This window comes from Acromyrmex echinatior, chromosome 1, assembly GCF_024713525.1.
Source record: "Acromyrmex echinatior isolate Ae372 chromosome 1, ASM2471352v2, whole genome shotgun sequence".
NCBI lineage: Eukaryota > Metazoa > Arthropoda > Insecta > Hymenoptera > Formicidae > Acromyrmex > Acromyrmex echinatior.
Window position 1 is genome coordinate 27,277,970 of NC_141852.1, and position 24,218 is coordinate 27,302,187.

Below are 24,218 nucleotides of genomic sequence, written 5' to 3' on the forward strand. Positions count from 1 at the left end.
TGCTTAAAGTAACACGGATGATCTTGTGCAGAGAGCTTTATTTTCAAATTTAGTATTTAAAAAAGTAATTATTTATGATTTTTTTATTTTAATATCTACATAATATGATATTTACAGAGGTACATATAGTAATAGCAATGCATAAATATAAAACGCAGTCATTTCGCGAAAGTTCATATCAATCGATAAACTTCTTCAAATTATAATAATAGAACATGATAATATTAATAATATTACTAACAAAAATATATTTACAAATATATGTTTACAATGGCAGCAAATCAAGGTGTACAAAAAAATCTTATTTTTTTAAATTCATTTCCTAGTTACTTAATGAATAAAATTAAACATGCTATTTAAAATTTTTATATGACGAAATTAAAAATTGTATGAATATATGTAAATATTAAGTCCTGAATTATGTATATACATACACACGTGCGCGCGCACATTTGTGTGTGTGTGTGTATATATATATATATATATGTTTATATATATATATATATATACATACATACACACACACATATAATATCATGGAAGAAATGGAATATTTATTAGAATGTATATAAATGCAATTCTTTGGCATCTCTCTTTCGAATTCTAACGATTTAAATTTATTATTCGTCCGCATACAATTATAAAATACAATCATAAGGAATAATTTTGCAACAATGTCAGATGATATACAATATTATCGAATGAGAAAATACTATTATCATCGTTACATCGAAATCAATTTTTGCATATGATAATTTCATTTTAATTATTTAATTTTCGATGCATGATGTTTTGTTATAGTGAATTTATATATATATATATATATATATATGTATATATTTCGCGGAAAAAAATTTTAGCCTTTTATTTATCATCAAATCAATTATTTTTACTAGGAAATGAGAAGATTGCCTAATCTTGCAAGCAAAGTTTTAATTAGTCCTTACTTTCCTTTTTCTAATGTATTTCTAGTTATTTTTTCTGTCGCTTTCAAACATTTCATACAATTAGAAAGAATAAAGATTGCTTATTAGTATTTTTTGTTACAAGTCATTTTTTGTAGATGTACATTTGTTTTGTAAACTGTATGGAGATATTTATAAACAAACTTTATTAAGTAATAAAAGTTTATTTAAATTGACTTTTAAATTTATTTCTCAAAGAGAATGATTATAGAAAAACTTGCAATAATTTTACTTTTTATTAACAATTCATTTTATTTCCAAAAGCATGTAATTTTTTCCCTTAATTAACTATAAAATGTAATTATTAAAATATCGTATATTTATAAAAAAATTTACAAAAAAAGATTTATTTTTAATATTTAATATAAAAGATTAATAAAATCCTCTTAAATATAATTTTGAATCTTGTATTATTTATAACAATAAATTGTTATGATAATTGTTATAACAATAGTTATAGGAATAGGTAATTGTTTCATATAATTTATAATTTATAATTATATTTGTTATTAACTAATAAACTAATAAATTTGACTAACACAGCCAACACAATCTTCATTCTTTCCTAAATATCATAATTTTTCAATGACAATTTCAATATTCAATTTCAACAGCAAACTTTTTATATTTGCGCGACAAGGAAGATGTCCTGAGGAACATCCTGAAAGCTGGATGTAACAATCTTGCTGGATCCTGTTTATGTTGCTGCCAGGTCAACTCTGTTGCATGCAACAAATGAATACGAATTTTATTATAAATAAAAGAATGTTGAATTTTTACCGAAATTGCAGATTAATTATAAAAAATTAATTTCAATTTCGGTAAATAGCTTTGTCAATTAAAAATATTAAAATTGCTATAGAATTATTAATAAGGCGCACCTATTTCTATTTATTATTTTTATTGTTCTATAATTAGATTCTATTATCTTATATGCTTCAAAAAAATATATACAAATATACAAAAAATATCTACAATTAGATTAATTATCAATACTTACATATATATGTTGTGTACATATATATATATATATATATACACATACCCATATATATGTATATACAAGATAATCCCATTTTAAATAATGCATTAAGATTTCTCGAAAAAATGGTAGATACGGAAAAATGTTTTAAATAAAAGTTGTATAGTTCGGAGACATAAGAAGGTACCATTGATTTAACCTTAAGTTTTAACACCAGCTATTAGATTCTGCCATCAAAAATAGGGTTTTCCATTAAAAAAAATCGATATGATCTTGACCTAATCTTGACGATCCAAGATCAAATTAATGGTACCTTTTTATCTCCCTCCGAACTATACAACTTTTATTTAAAACATTTTTCCGAATTTACCAGTAGTTTTCGAGAAATTTTAATTAAAATGGAACATCCTATATATTTTGTGTGTGTGTGTGTGTGTGTGTGTATGTGTGTGTGTGTACATTAATTTAAAAACTTGAGTATACTGAATATAAAAATAAAATAAACTAATAAATACAATACATATAACCAATCATAATAAAGCTTTGATCTAATGCTGTATACATAATAATTAATATTTCTACGACCACAATGCATGCAAAACTGCGTAAAAGCCAACATATAATTATTTTTATACATTATATATATAGTATATATTATATATATAGCATAGTATATAAAAATATTTCTTTATATTTAAATCATTGTTATATATTTATAATTATCATATTTTAATACATAATTGTTTAAATAAAAGTGATATTCTCATGCGCTATAGAAAATAATCGGGTCTTTTTCATATAGAAATGCAAATAAGATTTGAAGATCGTTGATCTTTATTATTATATTAGGTAGTTTATAATAAGTGTTTATTACGATATATATCCACATATGTTACAGTTTTATGTACAAGGAATTCGCTATAAGCTAGAAAATGTAAGTAATTTTCTTTAAAAGAATGTATGGATGAAAACCCCCAAGAGGTTAAAAAGGAAACATTTAAAATAATAAAATCAAAAATATATAAAGAACAAAAGAGAAAAATTATTAAATATGAAAACAATTTTTATAAAGTTATTTGATTTAAAAAGAAAACTTTAACGAAAGTTTCAACTAAAAAAGAAACATTAAGTTATATAAAAAAATAAACTAAATTATTATGTAAAAAAAAAATATTTGTTCTTTTTTTTAATTACTAATTAATTTTATAAGTATAGTTTATATACAGAGTCAGTTTTTGCGCATAACATATATCGGCTAAAACATTCGTATGTTTATTTTTCTTAAATAATTATTTATATACTAATTTTTATTATATTCATGGTTTTCTCATTCATAAATATACATGTACATATAAATATAAATGCACATATGTACATACATACATACATACATATATACATGTACACATATATATGTATACATATATATATGTATGTATATATGTATAAATATATACATGTATACATATATATGTTTTGTATATATATATATATATATACATATATATATATATATATACATATATATATATATATATATATATATTGGGTCATTTAAAAAGTATCCGCGGTTTTTTCATTCAAAAATTAAACAAAAAATCGCGGATATTTTTTAAATGACCTAATATATATACACAGAGTCCTGCGAGACTTTTCCAATCGCCCACAGAAAGGTAGATGGAATCAAAATAAACATAAAAATCCTTTACCGTTTAGCGATATTCGTAAAAATAATCGAGATATTAATGTTTGTAATTGTACTAATGAGAGCGCACCGATAGAAACGCTCCGGCCGCTCGAAGTATATAGCGCGTTGAAGAGATAACAGAGGAAGCGCTTAGCTATACTTCGAGCGGCCGGAGTATCTCTATTGGTGCGCTCTCAGTATAATTGTAAACATTACTCTCTCGATTATTATTACGAATATCGCTAAATAGTAAAGGACTTTTGTTTATTTAGGTCCCATCTACCTTCCTATGAGCGGTTGGAGAAGTCTCGCGGGACATCTTGTATATATACGATAGCATATATAAATCACTATAATTTATAGAAATTAAAAAATCACTATAATTTTATTTTTCTCTATTTTCTTAACCGTTATTAATTTTGTTTATTAGTCTAAAATTATTATAATAAAACATCTTTATTATAATTGCCTAATTTTGACATATTAATTGTATCCAATTTACACTTATATATAATTGAAGTTTAACCTCATTAAAAAAAAATAAATATTTATTAGAAACGCTTAAAATAAAATAATTCAACATAAATTATTTAAAAATTTAATAATTTGAAGTAATTCATTACACAGATTATGTAGAAGCTAGGAAGATAAAAAAATTAATTATATTTAAATCAAATTTACTATTACATTTTTAATATACATAAATATATGAGAAAATGTTATATACTCTGCATCCGCAATAAAACGGATCATTATAACGTTATACTAGCGTGCTTTTTTGCAGGTGAGTTTATATGTGATAATTTTAAGGCCTGACCTGCACTCATCATTCAGATTAATGACGTTAGAAGCAAAAAAAAATCATATAATAAAAATTCTTGAAAAAAAAAATTAAAATATAGAACTATTTTTCAATAAAATATTTGCATTTGATAAAATACACTCGTGAAATATATCGAAAATTCTTCTTTTACTTCGGAATAAATATAATCTATTTATTTCAATTCGACAGTTGTTATATAGCGTTTCATTTTTTGGTATTAGGCATAATTAAATTTTAATTATATGGTTATCTATTGATTACTGGATCACAAGAAAAATTTTCGATATATGTTACAAATCTATTTTATCAATTACAAATGTAGTTTTATTAAAAAATATTCATATTTTAATATAATTTGCAAGAATTTCCTGTACATATTTTTCTCGCTTTTGACGTTATAATTAGACATAAATGAGTAGGTAGGAGTTTTAATGCAAAAATTTATATTTATCGTAATATAATAAATGTTAAACATATATATGATGTTAAAGAAATATTTAGTTAATCATTAATATTAAAAAAATACAACAATTTTGTTATTACATGTATAAAAATTAGAGAAAAGGGAGAAAAACGAGAAAGAAAGAAAGAGGAAAAAGGGACGAAGGAGAAAAGGAATGGGTAGGAAAAAGAGACATTAAGAAAGGAAGAGAAAGCGAAACAGTATTTTAGAGTTATCTTTAAATATAAAATATACATTTCATATAATTAATATCAATAATAAAAATATATTTACACATAATATAATTTATTCAGTTTAAATAAAAAATATGGCATGCTTAATTTTACATCTATCCTTTATATAAATTTCCTAATTAACATTTAAAAGAAAAATTAGAAAGATAAAAATTATTTATACTGTATATAAAAAACTTAACAAGATGTTACTGAAAGCAACAAATGTATTATTAGTTGCATATAATACAAAAGCACAAAAAATTGCTCGAGTATAAAAAGTTATATAAATAAAAAATATATCAATTTAATATTTGAATCAAACCATTAATAAAACAACAAATTTGTAAATATTTTCTTTACAGTTATAAATGATTGACACAATTTTTTCAACTTTCTATGACAGCAAGTTGAAATGTAAAAATTTTCTTCTATCCAGTCTTAACAGCCTCTCAACTTTTATATATTTTTAAATTTGCATATTTAATATTTGTGCGCAAACTAACAATATGGTGAAACAGCATAATATGTTATCTCTATAATTAAATTTCCTTTGCTATCTTCAATAAAATAGAATTTGTAGCAGAGCAAAATGAGATGACCATCTTCTATTAAAAAAAAAAAAGAAATAAAAGTAAGAAAATAAGCAAAAGAAAAGAGAAAAGAACTAAATATAAGTATAAAGTGTGCTGCACACCAAAAACACTCAAATGTAGTAAAAAGTTAAAATAGGTTGAAAGCAAAAATTTCCAAGAATAAAAATTTATCGAAAATTGAAACACATGAACTTTCATACATAAAATAAAACTTTTTTATTAATATCAGAAAGAATGTTATCTCTTTCGGACCTGACGCATTATAAGGTACATACACTTTTTAAAGAATTTTATTTAAATTTTATATAGCTATACATAGCATCTTTTTAGACATATCATCCCTCTCAATGTGTGTGTGTGTGTGTGTGTGTGTGTGTGTGTGTGTGTGTGTGTGTGTGTGTGTGCGCGCGCGCGCGCGCGCGCGCGCGCGTTTATTTTTCTTTGATATTTTAGTTTAAATGTGCAGCCATATTAGTGAATTTATATATATTTAACTAATTTTACACACATAAATTAATTTTTATGTAAAATCAGATAAGAAGTCAGGTCTGAAGGAGTAAATAATAGATCCAACAAGAGCTAAAATAGCGCTACTGCAATTAGAAGGCATGACCAAAGTATAATAGAATCAGTGGCGTTACTATTATTAATTAAAATAATTAAAAAATTTCTTAAAGATAAATCTTTTTGCTCTACTTAAAAAAAAAACAATTATTTTGGTTGTACTATGTTCGACATTTATTATCTAATCGAATAGTTGCGCCACTGAATAGAGTGTACAACGAACAGCAAAATACTATCCAGTTCAGATACAGCAAATAGAACTGCATTTGCTTCGAAATCCTTTCTTTATATCCTAGCTTAGCTTCTTTTGCTTCAGCTGATCGATCGAAAAAAGGGAAGAAGTTTGATGCAGCTACAGTTCAACCTCACGACATTAGAATAGGACAATATTTTTACTCTCAATTGTATTTTATAACACTTAATAACACCATTGGAATGTGTGATGCGCTGCCGGATATATCGTTAGTTTGCGTCACTCGTGTCTATCGTTAAACATCAACGTCACCAGCACCAACACCAGCACCGGGGTCAAACTAGCCCACATAGGCCATAAGCATTGCGTCAACCAACGTCACCACCGGCAGCATTACAGTCCTGATTGCCACCGTTCAGCTTGCGGCCACCACCGCCGTGAATGGCGATCCGGTAACTGTACCTATTAGTTGTGGCTGGTCGTTCGGGGACCGGCGGTGGTACTAGAGCTCCTTCCGCGTTCCCTACAGTTCCAGTAGGTCCAAGTGTCGTGCCCTCGTCTACCTCGCCAATACTGCTTTCAACAAGCGATGATTCCATTTCATTGAACGCCAGTCGGGAACGTAGAAGATAGGCATATGTTTTATACCGCTTCAGCTGGAACGAGGGTTGCTCTGTAGAGTATGATGAAGTGAAAGGATAACTTTAAGTGGAAAATAGAAAAGGAAATATATATCCATTCTAATTAAAAAGAAAAAACATTGAGAGTTTTTCAATAATTTTGAATAGGAAAGGCATTAATAAATTAAGCATTGAATATATATTATAAACAATTGAATTAAATTCTCTACTTTTTAATTAACAAGTCGATTACTATTATATTATTTTAATTTTAAGCACATTAATAAGAATTAGCAACTTTATTATCTTTAAAATTATAAGAGTTAAAGAAAATTTTGTTTAACCATATGATAGACTATACATTTCTGTAATATTTATGGTAAAAAAGAGACTATTATAAGATTTTTTTTAAATAAGTATAATTATTTCGAAAATGTAAATGACACATTTGTTTCTTTTTTAAGTTTTTGAAATATTACATTTTATAAGTATTTTTTGATAATGGCTATTAAAAAGTATGTGTATGTGCACATTGCGTATACGTGGGTGCAAGGAGAGGGAATTAAAGAAAAGACAACAGAGAAATAAAACTGTCATTAGAATATGTAAAAAAAAAAATAATAAAAATATAAATTTTGTATAAGAAAAGATTGAAATCTTTTTAATAGTAATATTGTTAATAAAAAATGTTTCGCTATTTATCAATTAAGTAACTATTTTTTTGTTAATAGACTTTTAGACTTTTAAATTAATTATCTTAAATATTAATTAATACAAAATATGAAAATTTTGAAATAAGATAGAAAAAGATCAATTTTCTCAATTAATAATACACATTAATAATTAATTAATACAATTTTTTTGATTTTTAAAATTTTTGTTTTTAAAAGTTTCTTGTTGTATAAAGATACTTTTTCAAATACCAGAAAAAGATATTTTATATATATATATATATATATATATATATATATATATATATATATATATAGTAAAAAATATCAGGACTATTGAAAATTATTAAGAAATTTTTATATGACGATATGTTTCTGTAGCTTAAAAGTTACCTCGTGATGTAAATATGCGTCTTTTTCCTTATAATTTTGTACAGTAAGAGCTTTGGCGCCTCTTTCCGGAGGATGTCGTCTATGCTCGTCCAATTCCGTTTCTAACCTGTTAATCCTGTCTTCATGGTCCCGCAACTGTTCTCTCTATTAACAAATTAATTTAATCTTCTTTCTTCATTTTCTTTGACTAAACAAATGAGGAAATTAATTTATCATGAGATAATACTTTTGAGACTTTATCTCGAAATATTTATATACTTCTAATCTGAAAAGATTTTAAATTAATTTTCTAGATGCCACAAATCTTTATTTACAATATAGTCCATATATCACGATTACTTGAAATATTATCTTAAGTAATTATTTTTTCAAAAAATAAATTTCATAGATTTTCGAAGTCCGATTTTAAGAAGCTGATAAAATAGCGCAAAAAGTTGTTAATTAAATTTGTAAGATATTTCAAAATCACTTTTATCTTTAAAATTAAACTTTAATTTTTTGTTATAAATGTAACATGACTTTTAAATACACACACACACACACGCGCGCGCGCGCGCGCGCGCACACATACATACATGAAGAGTTACAATATTTAATTTAAAATTAATGTATCATTTATAAAGTAATTGATTAGCAAAATTAAAAAATCCTGTAAGTACGCGCAAATGTCATAAGTATCGCTGCTCTTTTAGTTAAACAGTTAAGAAAAATAGAAAGAATGAAATGTTCAAGGTACACTCACAGAATTTAATTTGGTGTGACTACATGGCAGCAATGGACGCTGGAACTTGCGCTGAGACCCAACGGCGCCTGCGAGAGGCTGACACGAAAAGCTGGCGCATACGAAATTGATAGTATCGATCCACGATTGCAGCTCCTTCGAATCACTATACACATATCAATATATTACATAATCATCTTCTAAGCAATTCAAGTTAATACTTGAATAAAAATTTAAACTAAATTACACACCCATAATTTATACAATAATTTATAATAATTTATAATTATACAACTAGAATTACAATTTTAATAATCATAAATTATAATCTAGGACAATTACAAACATTATTTAAACAATTTAAAATTCAATTAAAATCTTTATTATAATTCTTTATTATACCTGTATTTTATATTAATAATAGAATTTTCCGAAACTTAGTAAAATATACTAACCTTGTCTGAAAGAGATATTCAGCCTGATCGGCAGTCTGCAATCGAAAAACATGCTGCTTCTTTGTATAATCAGTCGCTTTGGTAGCCAACGCATGATGAATACGTATAGCATTATGCAAACTGTCGTTACGAAAACCGTGTTCATCTTTGTGCAAGTATAGCACAAGCTCGCGCAATGTACAATAGTACATTTTCCATCCACGTTTACCGAACGGAGCTGTGTAATATTTTATATGAAAGATAATAAAATAAGAGCTATATATAGAAAAAATGTAGAAAAAAGTATATATAGAGAAGATATATTATAGTTAATATTTTGTCGTGAAAGAAAATATAAGCACTGCATACTTTTTTTGCCATTGGAGTCATAACAGCATTTACGCATAACGTAACCCTTTTTAAATTCTGTAGCGCCCGTGATATTTGGCACATCAAGAAATGGATTTCCAGTACCGCTAATCGCTGCTGTACCATCCCCTTGCTGCATCGCTTGATTTGTCGCTTCATCCCCTTCTTCATCCCTAAACAATGGAGAGCCAAATTTGAAAAGTATTTAAATTTAAGATTAATAATTAATTATTATTTGAAAGAGACAAATACACAGTCTAATTTTTATTCTAAAAGAAATTATTGATACTAATTGCAAAAAATTTAATTATTATTTTAGAAGGAAAATTTATAACGTCACACTCGCTTACAAAGCCCATTCGAGGGGAAAGGATTTAATGGCGTTGTAAAGCTGCTTGAGCACTTCACGTGGAAAATTGTCGCCATCATTGAGCTCTGACAAATTCTCAATGAATTCTGAGCATGACATCTTTCTGCCAATATTCTGACCATGCAAGTCTGTATTAAGCAGCATTATCGCGCAAGTCAATGTGTGAACAGCATCTAAACAAATATTTGATAAATTTAACTTTGTGTGTGTGTGTGTATGTGTGTGTGTGTGTACACAACACACACATATAAGAAGAAAAACATTAATTAATAATTTTAGATAAATATTATTTAATATAATTATTTAATATAATTATTTAATATAATTTTTTTTATTTGCACAAAAGAACCATAAACATACGCAACTAATACAGATTCTAAAACACACTCACCTTGAGAATTAAAACTACCAGGATTGCAATCCAAATATCTTTTGGAGAAATGTACTAAGACTCTCTCTCTTTCTTGAGTTTCTCCCGTCAGACAAAATTGAGCGAGAAATTTTCTGAGAGCCATGTCCAATGTGTCTCGTTCAAAGTTGAAGTAACGCAGATACTCTTCTGCCACAGCTTTGCTAAAGTCGTTGCTACAAACACAATGTATGACATATTTTTAAAAATTCTCCTAAAAATTTTTAAATATCATACAAATGTTAAATTTTTATTTTAAGAAAAAGATAGGAAATTCTAGAAAGTTGTAAAGGATATAATCAAAAAGACAGCTTACTTTTTGCTTAGATGTCTAGAGACATCAGATTTCTTGAAACCATCTAAGGAATAGAGACGTTTGGCCAGTCGAATTGCAGAGGGCAAATCCACCGCTTTCGGGCTATAATGGAAACTATGCAAACTTTCGATATCGCTTTCTTCATCTGCTGACTGCGGTGGCGACGTGCCACTTCCATGTCCTTTCTGTTCGTCACATATTCCAGCGATCAAGGCCTCCCTCTCATCTTCACTCTCTTTCAATTCCTAAATTCGATAATGAGCAAATAAATAACATCATAATTACTATGATAGTAATATATAAATTGGAAATCAATTTTAACTTAAAATCAATTTATGATCAATAAAAATATTATAAACGCAACTTAATAAAAGACATTAATTTACTTTGATATTTCTCAATCTGTTCATGTAGAAACAAAAATAATTTCAAAAAATCCATCTAAGTATTATAAAATTTGATATGTATACATCTGTTATAGAATAAATAATACTCTAGCCGAGCACAAAATATTTAATAAACATGGAGAAATTAATCCTGTTAAAGTTAGAAGTAAATATGTACGTAAATGTGTGTGATGCTTTTTGACAAAATATAATAATATTATTGTTTGTAGTATTATAATATATTTTTACTGTTTGCATTATTATCATGTCATGAAGTTTATATTGTTCTAATAGAATCAATAGTGATAATAACTCAATTTGAATAATTTTAAATAAAATTCGATAAGATTCCGTAATATTACCTGATAACCTACACATTCGGGTGTTACAGATCCCGCAATAATTCCAGGAACTCCTGGAATCCCAGGTTGATTTCTCTGCAAATTTTGGGATGCAGCAGGCGGCATTAGTTCCCCAATGGGATTTCCTCTTCTCCGCGCCTGTCTGGGACTCGTATTTCTTGGAATCTCCTTATCAGGCCCTTTTACTTGAATCACTATTCTATGGTCTCCAGCATCCTGAGGATTAGCCTTCAGTCTTCTCTGCGGTGGTTCGCTCGCCAAAATAGTAGAATCACTATCGCTGGGATCGCTTACCATCATAATATCCCTCGCGCTAAGAATATCCATCGTCTCTTCATCATTGTAGTCTGGACTGGACATGTTGCTGATGGCCTCCGACTGGCTGAAATCGCCGTTAGCAGGGAGATGACCTCCCGGGGCGCTGGAAACCCCGGGAACAGTTTGGGCCGGAGGGAACCTACGGGAACCAGAGTTGGAGGACATAACGGAGGATGAGACGGAGGTAGGGGAAGCAGGGGACAAAGAACGCTGAGGACTCGTCGAAGAGGATGATGAGGACGAAGACGAAGATGAGGAACCGCCGTTTTGGCAACAGGAAACGGCCGGTGAGCTAACAGGCGCGTTATAAGTCCAGACAATTCGCTCGTTTGGCATTAGGCCTTCTGGCCGCGGATCCAATAGTGTATTCAGACTTGAAGTGACATCGTCATCAATATCGATATCCACGGCGCTCATTGAGGGATCTTTTTGAAACTGCAGATGGTCCTCTGATCGCGAAGTACGTACAAAACCAAAGCTTGAAGGAGTATTCTTGCCCGGATCAACTTGGACAAGGGCTCCCGAAGTGCTTTGCACTCCGTCGCGTCTGGCAGCACCTACGGGTGATGTACTGGCCGAGCTGGAAGCTTTGTAGACGTTTCCTCGATGATGATGATGCTGATGTGCCAGTTGGGTCTCATTGGGACTGCTGGGTACCGAGTTGTGATGATGATGATGATGGTGATGATGATGATGATGATTATGGTTATGATGGGCACTAGTGGTAGTGAAAGTGGTAGTGGTGTGCTGATGATTGGGATTGTACCTAAGGGAGTCCACCTTCCGCTGCTGATGCTGCTTAGGCAGCAAATTACTGCTCTGTTGCGTTCGGGAGAGATTTAGCATCAGGTCGCCGGTCATCATGTACGCTTCAAATCTAATACAAATAAATAATAAATTTTATTATTAATAAGAAATTATTATTAATAAGAATATTTTTTTACATCATTATAATGATTCATCTCATTCGTTAAGATTTATAGATGAGTGGAGAGAGAGAGAGGGAAAGAGAGAGAAGGGAAAAAGAAAAAAATATTATGATTTAAAAAGGAAAAAAAAATTAAGTCAAGTATTCCTCTTTTCTATGCTATTAAACTTCTATATTCTTTTTTTTCCCTATATCTTCATTGCTGTCTTTCCCAATAATTCGTATTTTCCAAATAAAAGTCAAATAAAAATATAATGCGCATAATCAATTGTAACTAATAAAAATCGAAATCGAGAGACTCAAATGAATGTCAAGAATATGATGAATGATTATATTGCAATTTATACCGGGGTGTATTTTTCTGTCGTGAAAATTTCTCGGCGGATAGGGGTTCCCATTGAGTCCGTTCCTCTTCCTTAAAATGGTCCACGGGTGGCAATAGTGCCTCTAATTCCGATGAAAGAGACGCATCGCTGCACGAGCCGTTGCTCCTCGTTGTTGTTGCAGGCGTCGGTGTCAACGTTGGCGAGTTTGCAGACATTTCTGGTGTGACCGGCGTCTTCTTGAGTTCCTTTTTCTCTACATTGTCGGAAGCGATGTTCTTGGGATTGTTTGCCAAAACATCTTTTGAAGATTCTATGCCCTCATCTTTCATAGGTTGTCCGGGAGAAAGAAGGCGACGAACATGAGCCTTTACTGCAGGATCTGCATAATTTTTTTATTTTAACATCTTATAAATGTTTCTACATATTTTGTATATATTATTTTTTGTCATTTTGTCATATATAAAATATTACATTGAATATATTTGTTATTAAATCACGTTTATTTATAATGTTTTTTAACATCAAATTGTTTTTCAAAATTTCGATGAAATTATGTTTATAAATGAAATTGAAAACAAAAATTATATTAGAATCTATTTGAAATTAATTGAAGAATACCGATTAAAAGATTAAAATGTCAGAAATGTTTTTTTAATAAAAATATAAAAGATTGTCTGACAACAAATTATTTGTCATCAGAAAAAATTAAAATTAGTAGAATTTAATAAATTTATCTATTCATAATTAAAACTAATAAAGATAATAATAATAATAAAGATAATAATAATAAATAATAATAAAAACGATCTAACAATATTGTAAACAAAAAACAAAAAAGTGCCCCTTGAGAGATCAATGTAACCATCTAATAGAAAATTATTTGTCGCTCTCGTGCATCGTTTAAAAGTCGCTCGTGCGGATAATCACGCGTCCTTGATCATCGGCCATCCCCTCTGTAAGGGATAAGTGCGTAATTTTTTTTCTGTTCATCGCGTTAATCGCGATGATTATTACAACGTTAATTCTATTATTATTGTAGTTCAGGTTCAAGAGAACGTATACAGTCAATGATCTATCATTAGATCGCGTACGATCGCAAGAGTTCAGTAACCTTGTGAATACATAATCAATTGGTATTTATAGTATAGACAGTGTTTGAATGATATACATATATAAAAAAATCATAAATTTCATGTAAAAGATTAATATATGTAAGCTTGTAAATTTTATATATATTAATCATAAATTATTAAGAAATTTCACTTACCCCTTCGCAGTTTCAGAGTAACGGGATCTGAAGACAGTCGTAGACATTTTAATACTAAAACAAATAAAAAATAAAACAAATTAACGTTAACTTTAAATTAAAACTAACTTTAAAATCAAAACTTGTATTTTTTTATTCTTTCTTTCATTCCAGCTTCTCTCATTCATTCTTAAATAAATTATTTTCCTATATACATATTTCTTATTTCTCCAATAAATAAATAAATAAATAAATAAATAAATAATAATGTCGTTTCTGTAATTCTCTAAAATATAGCATTATTCTCTGTGAAATATACAAAAATTCATATAATTTAAAATTAATATCTATAAAAAAATTAATATGTATGTTAAAAATAATTCGGAATATAAAAAAAATTATATATACAATTTAATAATTTTTTAAATTATTGTCATTATATAATCAAAAATAAATTATCTTACAGATTCTGTTTTCTGAAGTATTATCAAGTTCGATTTCAATAGTCATGTTCAATTAATAGAATCGAAACTTGAACTAATCCATTGCAGTTTATATTAAATTACGTTTTATATGTTGAATCATATTGCCTTCAGTGACATTTAATTTATGATAAATAACAAAATACAAATATAAAAAGAAAATCAATTTCCAACAGCATGAAAAATCGCAATTATTTTGTTTTTACCATTTACGTTTTAATGAAATATTTTTTAAACTTAGTACAGTATATGTAAATTAAATATAATTTAATATAATATTATTATCTCCCTATATTTGAACTTGCAATTACGGGAAAGCGACGATAAATCTATAAGATAATTTATTTTGATTATATAATGACGATAATTTAAAAAATTATATAATTATATTAAATAATTATATTAAATTGTATATATGATATATTCTGAATCAGCAATATTAAATTAAATTTTGATTAAATTAAATTTCCATAATTTAAAAATCAAGAGATAGACTTAATAAATGTAATATTTTTACCTTCTTTCGTACTGAATCGATTAACATCAACTTCGTTCACCCTGAGTATGACATCACCAGCTTCGACCTAAAAAAAATCAAGCAAAAATCTCTCTATAAAAAGTACACATTATATGAACATTATATATAATATATACATATATACACACAATATATTTATTATATGTCAACCAAGTTTGTTATAGTAATTAAATAATATCTCTGATAATTAGCTAATATGATTTTAAATAATAGTTCCTATAATCTACGCATATCAATACATTGTCAAACGCATGGTCGATTGAAAACGCATACGATCGTCGTTGCGTGAAAGCAAGTCCTGTTACGAAATTACATCGAGGGCAAGACAAGTTCAATGAAAGGATACTAGTTTATCTGCACCAGTTGCTTTAACAGTATGATATGAACAAAGATATTCTATATACACAATAGAAATGTGCAACATGTGCATTTTTATAGAATTAAATTGATTACTTTTCAATAATATACAATTTTTATAATATTTAATTTAAAGGTCATGTTTGATTTTAGAGACAAATTACCTAATAATGTATGTTTTATATATATATATATATATATATATATATATATATATATATATATATATATCAATTTTGTAATTCAAAAGATGTGAAATACGATAGTGATAACAATAAATAAAATAACAAATAGTGAAAACAACAACTAATAATATGTACTTTCCAAACACGTCATCAATTGTTTTATTAACATAAGTATCTGTTTTCTCACGTTACATAATTATTTGAATGAATTTTACATAGAATTGAGATTCACCTGACAGAGAGCCATGTACTCAACATAATCATATCTATCCCTTTTAAAATGTCCACTCAGAAGGAACTCGAAAGGTCGCAAACAGCACGACAAACAAGACGCGAGTTTAGGCATTCGCTGCGCACTTTTAGAACTTTAGATCATAGAACTTTTAATCACGTTAGAATTCTGAATTCTTTATTCACATTGAAAGAGCAATGACAACTCGTAATCGACAAAATGCAACTGATCGAGTGCGAATCGGAATGTGGAGATTTCGGCTGGTGGCCAATTGTATTTTCGGATCCGCAATGACATTGACTTTTCTCTTGCTGCCCTCTAATCCGTCCTCTAATCAACTCTAATGAATCATTCTGCGCACAATGCACTTTGTCTTATGTAAATAATTATATTAATCTATATATATATATATATACATATATATATAGATGGGTCTTGTATATTACCGCGTAATCATTTCATCATTGATTTTATTTTCCATATTTTCCATATTTTTAAATGTTATTCGGATTATTATACCAGTTACACACTGTTAGAAAAAATATGTCGAATTTAACATACATAAATCGCATGTTTCAAACCATTCACTCACATTTTTGGCTTAATTTAACACAAGATGAATATATTAGAAGATATACAAATATTATATTAAAGAATAAATACAAAAAAACTGTGCATAGTAAAAAAAAAGTGTATTTATGTTGGAGACAAGTCACTTACGTTCTTGTTAACAATTTGTGTTGAATTTTTTAATATATTCGAGTGTTATTTAAAGATTTTATATAACAATCACATGTTTAATTGATATTCAACATTTCTTAGTGTCAAAATGAGACAATTCATGAGTAAGTGAACAAATAACATAACAATAAAGTGTTTTGAAATGTAAATTGTAAGATAAATGAATAAAATTTGTGTTAATTTAACATATCATAAATTTTTTTTAACATATCATTAATTTTATTGAAAAAAAAATGTTTCCATGGTTTACAAACTGTATTATCTTTTTTGTATTTATTCTCTTACATAATATTTGTGTAATCTTCTAACATATTTATCTTGTATTAAATTAACCTAAAAATTTGAATGGACCGTATGCGATTTATGTTAAATTTGACATATTTTTTCCAACAGTGTGTATTTTTTTATAATATAAATAGAATAATATAATAATAAAATAGAATAATATAATGATATAATAATAAGTATACATTTTTTCTTACAAATGAAAATTTAATTAAAATTAAAAAATTAAATTAATATTACAAAATTAATCTTTTAATCTATATCTTTTAATTAGAATTAAATTAATCCTAATATTAATATAACATAAAAATTCGGATTACAAGAGAACTTGAAGAAAAGCTGAATCTTTCAAATACACTGTATAAACTAACAAATGTGAATCATCTTCAATATGGCTGAATCATTCAATTTATCTTGAAGCTATAATGAATAATACGCAAAAGATATTCGAGGATTCGCGAATTAGCCCTTTACAGATCGAAATAACCAAATATGGTGCAGAAAAAAAAATATGCAACTTAAAAAAAAAGCAGAATTCTGAAGATAAAATCGTCAAATTCCGTTGTGATTTTCCTTCCACGCAAGTTGAAGTGATGTTGGCAAGAGGTTGGACTCAGGTAATTTTGTCAAGTTTTTGATTTTATAGGATCTCTATACAAAATACCACATAATAAAAAAGATATTCATTAATAATACACATACAGATGGAAAAAAAACAGAGAGAGAGAAAGTTACAGCACTCTCACCATTAAAAAAGCATTATATAAATCCTGTCAAAATTAATATATATAGATACTATATCATATTAATTTTAACACGATTTATATAATGTTTTTTTAATGGTGAGTGCTGTAACTCACTACAGATAGAATTGCAACTGGTTAATTTAAATGCTTTAAAATAAATAGACGCCGAAAACACTGAATAATTAAGAAAAAGTCAAACATTTTTTTTTTGTTTTAGACAAGCTTTTACACAAGCAAAGTGTGATGAAAAAAATATTAAAGCTTATAATAAATATCTCAATTTTCCTAAATTAAATATTTTGTTTCTATATTTATATAGTTTGCAAAGTTTTAAATTTACAGTAATAAAAGTACCACATTAGAGGAGATAATTAGTGGAGAGCTTTATATCTTTCTTCTTTGAGATAGTTGATCCTGAAGATACTAATTGGCACTTATGGTGGTGCGATACGGGAGATGTGCTGCGACAGGTATTGGATGGGGACCGAAAGAAGCTGCGCCCTTACCAGCGGGTGCCACACTTCCGTAATCACTATGAGCTCACGCGAAAGAATTACCTATACCGCAATCTCAAACGTTATAGGAAGGCCCTCATAAGGGCTGGAAAAATTGCCGAGGCTCGTATCAGCGATGTCATGCCTGTGACCTTCGAGCTACCTAGTGACTATCTGATGTTTGTCGAGGAATATCATAAGTAAAATTATTTCTTATTGTTTATATTATTAATTAAAGATTTTTAATTAAGTAAATGTTATTAAGTTTTTATTTTTATTTTATATTTCTTTTTATAAATTAAGTTCGTCACTATCCTAATTTTTATGATTTTATCGTTATCTATAAATATTATATTTTATTAGAAGGTCTTATCGAGAAAAATATTATAAGCAAATAAATATCGGTACATGATGGTGATATCTTGAAAATTTTTCTTAAGATATAGATATAGTATATCTATATCTATACTAAAAGAAACTTTTTCAAAGAACTGTCGTTTTTAAATGTTTTTTTTTATTTACAATATTATAAAATTCATATTTCTATAGTAAACTTTTAAATTTTTACATTAATATGTACACATGCGTGCTTACACACATACATATATTAAATGTATTTGTTTTACATTTTATGCACAACAAAGATCTAAGAATTCTGGTTCACAGAATATATTTTGTATTCAAATAAGAAAGTAAATTTTAAGAAATAAAAAAACGATCCTAGTTATATAGAATTAAAATTATGGAGTTAGAGAATCTCAATAAGATGATAAATGATAATTGTAGGCAACAAGGAGCCACATGGATCGTCAAACCAGTAGCAAGATCACGCGGCAACGGTATCTTTCTATTTAGAAAACTGAAGGATCTTATAGAATGGAAAAGCAGAGAGGTCAAATCGCAACAATCAGGAATGCCAGCTGAAATTTATGTTGTTCAAAAATACATTGATAATCCTTATCTCGTCGCAGGTTAAAATTCAAATCTTTTAATCTTCAATGTTAATACAATCATTTAAATATATTAATTAATAATTATAAGTTCAACAATTAAATATATATTAGGTGTTGGAATTAATTCGTAGCGTTTTTAATGAAAGAATGTTATTTATTTCACATGAGCATTAAAAAATACATTAATGAAAGTACTTCCCATCACTTGTAAAACGATACGAATTAATTCCAACACCTAATATTTTTTGTTATAAATGTATATTTATATTATAATAATGTATATATTTTATAATAATATTTATATTTTGTAATAAATGTATATTTATTTTATAAATATACATTTGATACATATATACACACATTACATACTAAGAAAAAATTTACTAAATTTTAATAAATATTTCTTTGAATAATCCTAACGGAATATTTACTGAACAAACACATATTTATTATAGAGACCATTAGTTTGATTCAACTATTCATCATTTTTTCATATCTAAATATTTATTTGCCATAAATAAATATTTCGCTAGGACAATTCAAAGCAATATTTATTAAGATTTAATAAATTTTTTCTCAGTGTAGCAATACAATTTTATTAAGTTAATATTAATAATAAATAATAATATAAATAATATATAATATAAATATATAAATATATAATATAAATTAAGTATAAAAGTTACGTACATACAGTTGAGAAATTAAATTCAAATAAGTGTACGTGTATATGTACTTAAATTTTATGACTTTATTAACTCAATTTTTAGTAATTGAATATTTATTTGTAATGTATATTATACATATACACGGTATGTAATTTAAATTTTGTCTATTAATTGCTAATTGATATTAGTATTAAACCATTAAAATCATGAATTAGCTCCATGTATCTTGAATTCTTCTAATATCAACATTTCTATTTTATAAAAATTAAATCTCTGATTTCAGGGCGAAAGTTTGATCTACGCATTTACGTATTGGTGACATCATTTCATCCTTTGAAAGTATGGTTAGCTAGGGAAGGTTTTGCTCGTTTATGTGGCCAATTGTTTGATCTGGAAAACATTGACGACAACAGAGTGCATTTGACAAATACGGCAATACAGCTGAAAGCAAGTCAGAATACCGAGGGTATCTCTTCGATAAATGGCGAGAATGGGGAGTGGAGCTGTAAATGGGCATTGAATAAGCTCAGGGATTATTTGATAGCTTATTATAAGACGGAAGTGGTTGAAAATTTGATGCAACGCATTGCGGGTATTTTCAAAATTATCAAATTACTGTTATTAATAAGATTTGATAAATAACATAATCATTTTACGATTTATCTTATGTGTGTGTGTATATGTGTGTAATGTTTGTACATATTATATCTATATTTATATTGCAGGCGTGATAATGGCGAGTCTACTGGCAGTACAACCATCCATGATGCAAGATCGCAACTGTTTCGAGCTCTATGGCTACGATATACTGCTCAGTGATGATCTTCGACCTTGGTTATTGGAAATCAACGCATCCCCAGCCTTAACAGGCACCGACAACGAGGATCAACGTCTGAAATCAGATCTGGTTGACGACGTCCTCAATGTCCTCGACTTTGAGGTACCAGTTATACATGAATTCTTTCTCTTGCTTTTTATATATTATTATCTATAATTATATAGTATATATATATATAGTATATATAGTTAATAATAAAAATATTTATATTTTATAAAAATATTTATTTACATATTTATATGTACACTTATAATTATTTCATATATTTTTATATAAAGTTTTTTATTATGTTTTTGATTAAAATATTTTTAAATATAATTGCTATTATATAAAATTTTTTAATTTTGAAAAATATTTAATATTTATAAATAAATAAAAAATTTTAATTGAAGGGTTGCTTCAGCGGACACGAGACCAGAATTGGGGGGCTGGATCTGCTCTGGGACGATGGACCAGTTTGGACCAGCTGCCCATACCCCGGCATTCATACGGATGTGATTTCCAATGATCTCAGGAGACTCAACATCTTTCTCGGAGCAATTAATGATCGTCAAAAGCAGCTCTCTTTACTGAAAAGTCAGCTAATTGAAAAACGAAAAGCAGGACAAAATTACTCTCCTATGCTGCAATATTATTTAAAATAAATACAACAAACAAACTTTAAGATGTCAGATTACGATCAAAAATTATATTTTCAAAGCTTGTTATCCAAGAAATAATTTTCATTCATTAGTCTTAATTATTATCTTGATATCTTCTATATAAATAATCACAAAATTCTCTCGTGAAATTTCTAACGAGTTATTAAATATTCTTCGCGAAACTGTGCCACTATGCAGAAAGAATGCAGCTGGTGCACTCTCGCTTTTACATCACATATCTTGCTCCTTCGTCATTTTTTTCTTCGTTTCCAGCGTCAAAACTAAATTTAGCCGAAGAGACTTGTGCGACTTCGTAACCACATTAACCAGTCTTTTCTACTTGATCATATATAAATATTGTTTAAATTATTTATTTATGAGAGTAAAAAGTATCTTGATTATGTCTTCAGGTTATTTCTTCTTTCTTCATTTATTTGCAATATCGATATAAATAAAGATAAATAAATATCTTTTTTATTAAAACTTAATATTCATTCATTATTCATATGTTTCAAAATTTTAATTAATTAAAAACTGATTAACACATTGTGATTCTAACAAATTAATTTTCAAAAATTACTACTTAATGTTATCAGTTTAACAACTTTAGACTTAAATAAATTTCATAAAATTTTTAAACTTAAACAAAAATGGTAAAAATCATTAAAATTTAATTTAACTTGATAAGAGTATCATTAATTTGCTATTATAAATGTATATTTATAACAATTTAAGAACAAATAACAGTTTATGAGAAAACGATATCTTTGTTTTAATTAACCATCCAGTTTAAATTAGAAAAATCAGTTCCCTTAGAAATAATATATCTTATTTTTACTTGGAGCTTCGTGAGTGTTTAGAGAGGCTGTACTTTGGACTATCACAATTCTTATTCGTGTATATTGAGAGCTCTTTAAAGAACATTGAGAAGATCTTTCTTGAAGTACTAAATTTCATTTCTTCTTCTTTACAAAAGCACAATTCGTTCGGAAAAACAGTTATATTAATCTGCAATATTTAATGTATTTTAAAAATAGTTTAAACTAACTTGATTCATTTCCGACCAGTGACGCAAAAACACAATCTTTTTCTTCGAATCAGTATTGTGGAACTCGCATATAAAACAGCTTATGAGAACCTCATTTCTTCTATTTTAATTTACTCATTTCAATACCTATCGAAAAAATCAATCTCCGCTGCACAGACAGCATGCAAATATCGACTTCAATACAATTGTAACATTTACTTATAAAAATCAATCACGCTAAAAACAATCTTACATAGTTCCTTAATTTACAAAGATCAATTTACCACTCTACTAGCAGCGAAAATCAATCTTGCGAGAATTGTAGCATCTCGCGTGTATATTGATCTCGCGAGTATCAATTTCTCAAACACTGGGTGCACACGAAAATGATTTTATTAAATTGTTCATCCCAAGGTTTAATTTCTAATGCTTGCAGAGGCGAAAAATCGTTATACGAAAAATCGTTATCGCCAGGTACGTTTATTCTTAAAAATCAATTTCCCTATGGAAGCTACGCCAGAAAAAAAAAACCATAGGAAAGTCATTGTTTCGTTTGTAAAAACATACCGTGCCATACACAAAAATCGATCGTGCGAGAATCGTTGATACGTAAGGATCAATTTCCTGTGAAAGAGACAGGCGAAAATCGTCCTTACGGCGCGGCGCGGCGGAGAGGTTTACGTTTATGCCGTATTGTAACGTTGTAACTCACCTTGCCGCTCCTGGCCGCCGGTGAGTTTTCGACGATGTCGTAGATGACGTGGGCGGCCGGCAGGCCCGCCGACGCCGAGGCGCCGAGCAACGAGAAACCGAAAGAGCCGCCGGAGCCGGAGTCGCCGCGGCACAGGGTGACCAGCAGCTCCTCCTCAGCCATCACGGCACATTGATCCTCACCTCTTCGCTGTCATTTGCCGTAATGTCACCTTTTCACGATCTCACACTACCTCGCACTACCTCTCGCACTTGTCCACTTCCGATCCTTCCGATCGAGGTGGTAACGAGCAAAGGGCGCACCTTCCTTATTTGGGTTATCCTCGCCCTCCGCGCTTCTGTCACCCGACAACTGTGTATCTATCACTCGCACACCCACGCGCGGGATGAGGAAGCGCCCTCCCCTCTTCGTCGCGCCGCACTGCGAACGATCCTCGGCTGCGCTCGGTCTCTTTCGCTCTCATTCGACGCCACAGGGAGGAAGGGAGATGTAAGGCGACTGCTGCTGCTGCTGCTGCTGCTGCTGCTTCGTGCTTCACTCTGTATACGCTACTCTTTTCTCGCGTAGGAGATCAAATCTACTCGGACTACTCGATCACGGATAGACGCCGTAAACAGCGGCGGCACGTATCGCGACGAAAGACGCGTGTGAGAGTACAAATATAATAATAACAACTTTCTCACCTGGCCGGTGGACACCCCGCAACTGATTGAGCGAGCGCGCGGCGCCACCTGCGCGCGCCACCGGTCTTTCACCTCGTCACCGAGTCCCCCTCCATCTTTCGCTGCCGACCAATCGTCTAGCGTGCCGATCAGGAGCGGATATAGGATATGGATGAAAGACGAAAGACGTGGAGACTGGTGGAGACCATGGACATCTTGCAGTTTTCTCATCTATCTACGTGTTATGTATGTTGCGCTCGGTAAGTGTTCGTATATATTAGAAGATTGTACATTTACACAGTT

General features: G+C 28.9%; 3 protein-coding genes across 7 annotated transcripts; 2 read left to right on the forward strand and 1 right to left on the reverse strand.

Moving 5' to 3' along the window:
• Positions 1–67: 67 nt before the first annotated feature.
• Positions 68–23,927, reverse strand: Efa6 (Exchange factor for Arf 6). 5 transcript variants are annotated; one of them, XM_087412016.1, is made up of 14 exons: positions 23,254–23,926; positions 15,354–15,420; positions 14,376–14,429; positions 13,130–13,487; positions 11,537–12,731; positions 10,789–11,033; positions 10,455–10,648; positions 10,044–10,236; positions 9,694–9,866; positions 9,346–9,562; positions 8,912–9,056; positions 8,170–8,313; positions 6,948–7,141; positions 68–1,684 (listed from the first exon to the last, which is right to left on the reverse strand). In XM_087412016.1, the coding sequence occupies exons 1-14, from the start codon at positions 23,413–23,415 to the stop codon at positions 1,663–1,665; spliced, it is 3,363 nt and encodes a 1,120-aa protein (XP_087268142.1). In that variant the 5' UTR covers positions 23,416–23,926; the 3' UTR covers positions 68–1,662. The 5 variants fall into 5 exon arrangements, with proteins under 5 accessions (XP_087268142.1, XP_087268130.1, XP_087268126.1 ...); XM_087412004.1 differs by lacking the exon at positions 68–1,684 and having other exon boundaries at positions 2,761–7,141; positions 11,549–12,731; positions 23,254–23,927; XM_087412000.1 differs by lacking the exon at positions 68–1,684 and having other exon boundaries at positions 2,761–7,141.
• LOC147911115 (putative tubulin polyglutamylase TTLL9) lies at positions 16,678–20,280 on the forward strand. The gene is made up of 3 exons (XM_087412034.1): positions 16,678–17,791; positions 18,325–18,614; positions 19,201–20,280. Exons 1-3 carry the CDS (start codon positions 17,600–17,602, stop codon positions 19,388–19,390), a joined length of 672 nt encoding a protein of 223 aa, XP_087268160.1. The 5' UTR covers positions 16,678–17,599; the 3' UTR covers positions 19,391–20,280.
• On the forward strand, positions 20,276–23,260 carry LOC105148260 (putative tubulin polyglutamylase TTLL9; the record flags this gene model as incomplete). Its single annotated transcript, XM_011059889.2, has 3 exons — positions 20,276–20,627; positions 20,761–20,975; positions 21,266–23,260. Coding segments are annotated over 3 exons (819 nt in total), but the record flags the coding sequence as incomplete, so codon positions are not given.
• Positions 23,928–24,218: the final 291 nt, after the last annotated feature.